Below are 4725 nucleotides of genomic sequence, written 5' to 3'. Positions count from 1 at the left end.
GGGTAGGAAGAGTCCTGCTAGCTAGCATGCTAACCAGCTAGCCTGGTTGTGTTTAATCAGCTAGCCTGGTTGTGTTTAATCAGCTAGCCTGGTTGTGTTTCCAGAACACTGTTGCTAGTCGATATGATCCAGGTGGTCCGGATGTAGTTAAGATGCTTTCATAAACACTGACCAGCCAACAGCAACGTTACAAACAAGCTGTGATTTAGAATGAGGAAACTGAGACAGCTAATGATGAATATCGGCAAGTTACCTGTCTAGAGTATTAACAGTGGTCGGGTAGGGGAGCGTCAAATACTCTGCTGCATGTCTTTACGTGTGTGTGTGTGTGTGTGTGTGTGTGTGTGTGTGTGTGTGTGTGTGTGTGTGTGTGTGTGTGTGTGTGTGTGTGTGTGTGTGTGTGTAGGTGATGGCGCCCACCAGGATGAAGCTGCGCGTGCGTAGGAAAGACAGCGGCGGTGGGGGGGGAGGAGGAGGAGGAGGGGGGGGTCCCGGTGGGAAGACCTCGGCCCCTCGCGCCGTGTCAGCCGACGCCTCCCCGGACTCCAAGTGCCCCATCTGCCTGGACCGCTTCACCAACATGGCGTACCTGGACCGCTGCCTGCACCGCTTCTGCTTCCGCTGCATCCAGGAGTGGTCGCACAGCAAGGCGGAGTGTCCTCTGTGCAAACAGCCCTTCTCCTCCATCCTGCACTCGGTCCGCGCGCACGACCACTTCCAGGAGTACACGCTCCGCCCGCCGGGCGCCGCCCACTACAGCCCGCCGGGCTCCGCCCCCGCCGCCGCCGTGGCCGCGCTCGCCGTCACCGCTCACCCGGGGGGGCGGAGGCCCCGGCAGCGCCAGAGGGGCGAGGGAGGGAGGGAGAGGAGGCAGGCCGGACGCCAGAGGAGGAGACCCGCCTCCTCCCCTGCTCCTCCTCTTCCGGCGCCGCCTCCCCCTGCCGCCGCCCCGCCCCTCGCTGGCCCCGGGGAGGGGGAGGTGGAGGAGGACGGCGAGGGGGGGGACCCCGGTCTGATCTTCGAGGGCCTGGCGGGCGTGTCGTCGCCGGCGCCCAGGGAGCGCGTCCGTCTGCTGGTGCGTCTGGCGGCCCGGCTGCGTGCGCAGAGAGAGGGGCGTGGCCTCCGCCGGCTCCGGGAGCGCGAGATGCTGGCGTTCCGTCGTGCGCTCTACCGCGCCGGCGTGCGCGTCCGGGGCGTGCACGGCGAGCGCGGCGGCGGCGCCGGTGACATCACGGCGGCGCACTACCAGCGCAACCCTGGGAGCCTGCAGAGGCTGTTGCCGTGGCTACGGAGGGAGCTGGTGGTGCTGTACGGCGCCAACACGTCGCTGGTCGGCCTGGTGCAGCACCTCATCACCTCGCGCATCGCCCGCAGAGACATGGAGGACGGGGACATCCACCACGAGCTCCGCCCCTTCCTGCTGGCCAGGACCGACCACTTCATGCACGAGCTGAGCAGCTTCGCCCGCTCCGCCCTCAGCATGGAGACCTACGACCAGCACGCCGTCTACGAGCCCCCGGCGCCCAGCTACGAGGACGGCTCCTCCTCCTCGGTCATCGCCATCTCCGAGGAGGAGGAGGAGGGAGGGGGGCGGCAGCGGCGGCGCGTTGCCTTGACGACGGCGAGCGCGCTGAGCGAGGTCCCGTGGGACGACGAGACGCCAGGCCCCTCCTACTCCACTGCCGAGCTTTGGCCTTCGCCCCCGCCGCTGTCCGTCAGCCCGAGGGCGGCCAATCAGGACGCTGCGCAGGCCGGCGAGGTGAGGAGGGGGGAGGAGGAGGGGGGGGGCGGGGGAGGAGGAGTGTATGATCGTTGGTTATGTGAAGCCCATGGCGGAGAGAACGCCAGAACTGGTTCAGCTCTCGTCAGACCCCGAGGAAGAGGAGGAGGAGGAGGAGAGGAAGGAGGCGGAGGAGAGGAAGGAGGAGGAGGAGAGGAAGGAGGAGGAGAGGACGGACACACTTCCATCTCTCCCCTCCATCGCTCTGCCCGACGCACCCATCTCTCCATCCCAGGCCAGAGCGCATACACACACTCACAAAGACACACACACTCACCCAGACACACACACTCACAAAGACACACACACTCACCCAGACACACACAGTCACAAAGACACACACACACACCCAGACACACACACACCCCCAGACGCACGCACACACCCAGACACACACACACACCCAGACACACACCCAGAAACACACACACACCCAGACAAGCAGCCAGACGCACGCACAAGGCCAGACACACACACGCCTCCGTGGCCGGCCAGGCCGGGGGGAGAGGGGCTCTGCTGCCCCCTGGAGGAGAGGTGGAGGCAGGAGAGAGGGGCGCGGCCAGCGGGGGGCGCCAGAGAGGCCAGGAGCTCAGAGGGGAGCGGCAGGGAACCCTGGGAAGGCTGGTCCTCCAGAGAGAGAACCCGCCAGAGACGGAAGGACAGACGGAGGGAGAGAGAGAAGGAGAGGTGGAGGAGGAGAGACAGGGAGAGAGACCAGTCGGGCGGGGTCTGCAGTCCTGCGCCACATTCCCGCTCGTATTCCCAGTCTGCTTCTCGGAGCCGCAGCCACTCTGGGAGCAGCCAGCGCCCGGAACGTTCCGCCAGCACCTCCTCCTCCTCCTCCGGCTCCTCCTCCCTGACCTTCTCCCCCTCGCCGGGAGGGAGGCCCTGGAGGGACAAACCTGGCGGCAAGAGGAAGTACAAGAGCCGACACTTGGAGGACCCAACCTGGCAACCCAGCGCAGACCAGAGCGAGAGGGGGAGGAGGAGGGAGACGGGAGACCGGAGGAGAGAGGGAGGAGAGAGGAGGAGAGAGGGAGGAGAGAGCAGCCCCAGAGAGAGCAGCAGCAAGAGAGCGAGGTGAGACATTTCTAACTACGCCTGTCTAGCTGTGTGTAGATGCTTTATGTTATACTAATGTGTGTGTGTGTGTGTGCCTGTGTGTGTGTGTGTGTGTGTGTGTGTGTGTGTCCAGGAGGAGACCCAGTCGCAGCCCCAGCGTTGAGATCATCTATGAGGTCACGACCGTGACCACGCCCCCTCACTGCCACGGCCGCAAACGCCACAAACGGCGTCGGAAACAGCGTCAGCGTGACCGCGCCGCCCTGCGCCCCCCGCTGGTCATCACCATAGACAGCGACAGCGACCGCGCGGCCGACCGGCCTTTGGACCTCAGCGACCGTGTTTTGGACTTCTCCGACGGCTGTTTGGCCAGTCCGGCGCCGTCGGGCGTGGACCCCTGTCTGGACGTGGGCGTGGACATCAGTGACCTGCCGGTGGACATCCTGCACTGTGTCTCCCAGCGCAGGCCCACCGCCCGCCGCCCGCAGCGCCCGACAGGAAGTAAGCCCCACCCCGCTACAAACCCTGCTGCGATCGCAGGAGAGCCCAGGGTCGCGACCTCTGACACGCGTCTCCTAGCCACCATCCTGCAGGACCTAGAGGACATCACGGTGCCCGACCACAACCAGGAACTGGACCGCAGCGCGGCCACTACTGACCAAGAACTGGGCCGCAGCGCGACCACTACTGACCAGTGTGAGACCGCGGCGCGACCCGGACAGACCGCTCCTGCGCCTGGTCTCTCTGAAGGGGAGAGCATCCTGCTGGCATCCAGAGAGACACCTACACACACACCTGTCTCACCTGCGTCTCCTACACACACACACCTACCTGTCTCACCTACACACACACACCTACCTGTCTCACCTGCGTCTCCTACACACACACACCTACCTGTCTCACCTGCGTCTCCTACACACACACACCTACCTGTCTCACCTGCGTCTCCTACACGTACACCAACATGGCCTGCAGCACTGACTGACTGATTGACCAGCGCGCACACACACACACACACACACACACACACAGTGTAAGAGATGTGTAGTTGTCTTGTTCCAGATTGACTGCTCCTGATTAAATCTACTTGAAATGAGGAATCAGAAAAATATAATTATACTTTTTCTCCCTCTCAATATAATTTGTGAAACATTTTAATAAAAAAAGTAAACTGCTAAGTTGATATTGTGATGGTCGTGTTTCTGTGAAGCCTCTCTTGTCGTGGGGAATTACAGATTCTCCCGTTGTATTCATCAGTAAGATATGGATGTGGATCATGAAGCTATGGATTATTTCAGTCAACCCATTCTCACGTGGGGATTACATATGCAAACAGTATCTCATAGAAACAGCACATTTCTCATCATATTTACACAACATATTTAAAATGTACAGAAAATAGTGAATAACCGGGGCTGATAACATCGAGTCGCTTTTGAGAGTCTGATTATTGGGGATTCGCTGATCAGAACCGAATCAGATCATCTCTCCCCTCCCTGCAGGACACCTACGACACGTCTCTCCCCAACAGACTGGTCTCTCCCCAACAGACTGGTCTCTCCCCAACAGACTGGTCTCTCCCCAACAGACTGGTCTCTCCCCAACAGACTGGTCTCACCCCAACAGACTGGTCTCTCCCCAACAGACTGGTCTCACCCCCACAGACTGGTCTCTCCCCAACAGACTGGTCTCACCCCAACAGACTGGTCTCACCCCCACAGACTGGTCTCACCCCAACAGACTGGTCTCACCCCAACAGACTGGTCTCACCCCAACAGACTGGTCTCACCCCCACAGACTGGTCTCACCGCTGAGGTCAGGCAGGTCTCTCTGGGGTCTCAGGGCCCAAACTGAGAGACTGAAGAGGGGTTTCTATCCTCAGA

General features: G+C 61.5%; 1 protein-coding gene across 1 annotated transcript; it reads left to right on the top strand.

The window, feature by feature from the left end:
* Nucleotides 1-409: 409 nt before the first annotated feature.
* Nucleotides 410-3983, top strand: toporsb (topoisomerase I binding, arginine/serine-rich b; the record flags this gene model as incomplete). The annotated part of the gene is made up of 3 exons (XM_084462977.1): nucleotides 410-1759; nucleotides 1791-2860; nucleotides 2976-3983. 3 exons carry the CDS (start codon nucleotides 410-412, stop codon nucleotides 3829-3831), a joined length of 3276 nt encoding a protein of 1091 aa, XP_084319103.1. The 3' UTR covers nucleotides 3832-3983.
* Nucleotides 3984-4725: the final 742 nt, after the last annotated feature.

This window comes from Borostomias antarcticus, assembly GCF_949987555.1.
Source record: "Borostomias antarcticus genome assembly, contig: scaffold_116, whole genome shotgun sequence".
In the NCBI taxonomy this organism is placed as follows: domain Eukaryota; kingdom Metazoa; phylum Chordata; class Actinopteri; order Stomiiformes; family Stomiidae; genus Borostomias; species Borostomias antarcticus.
The sequence above is the reverse complement of the archived record's forward strand: the minus strand, read 5'-3'. Positions and strand labels throughout refer to the sequence as shown.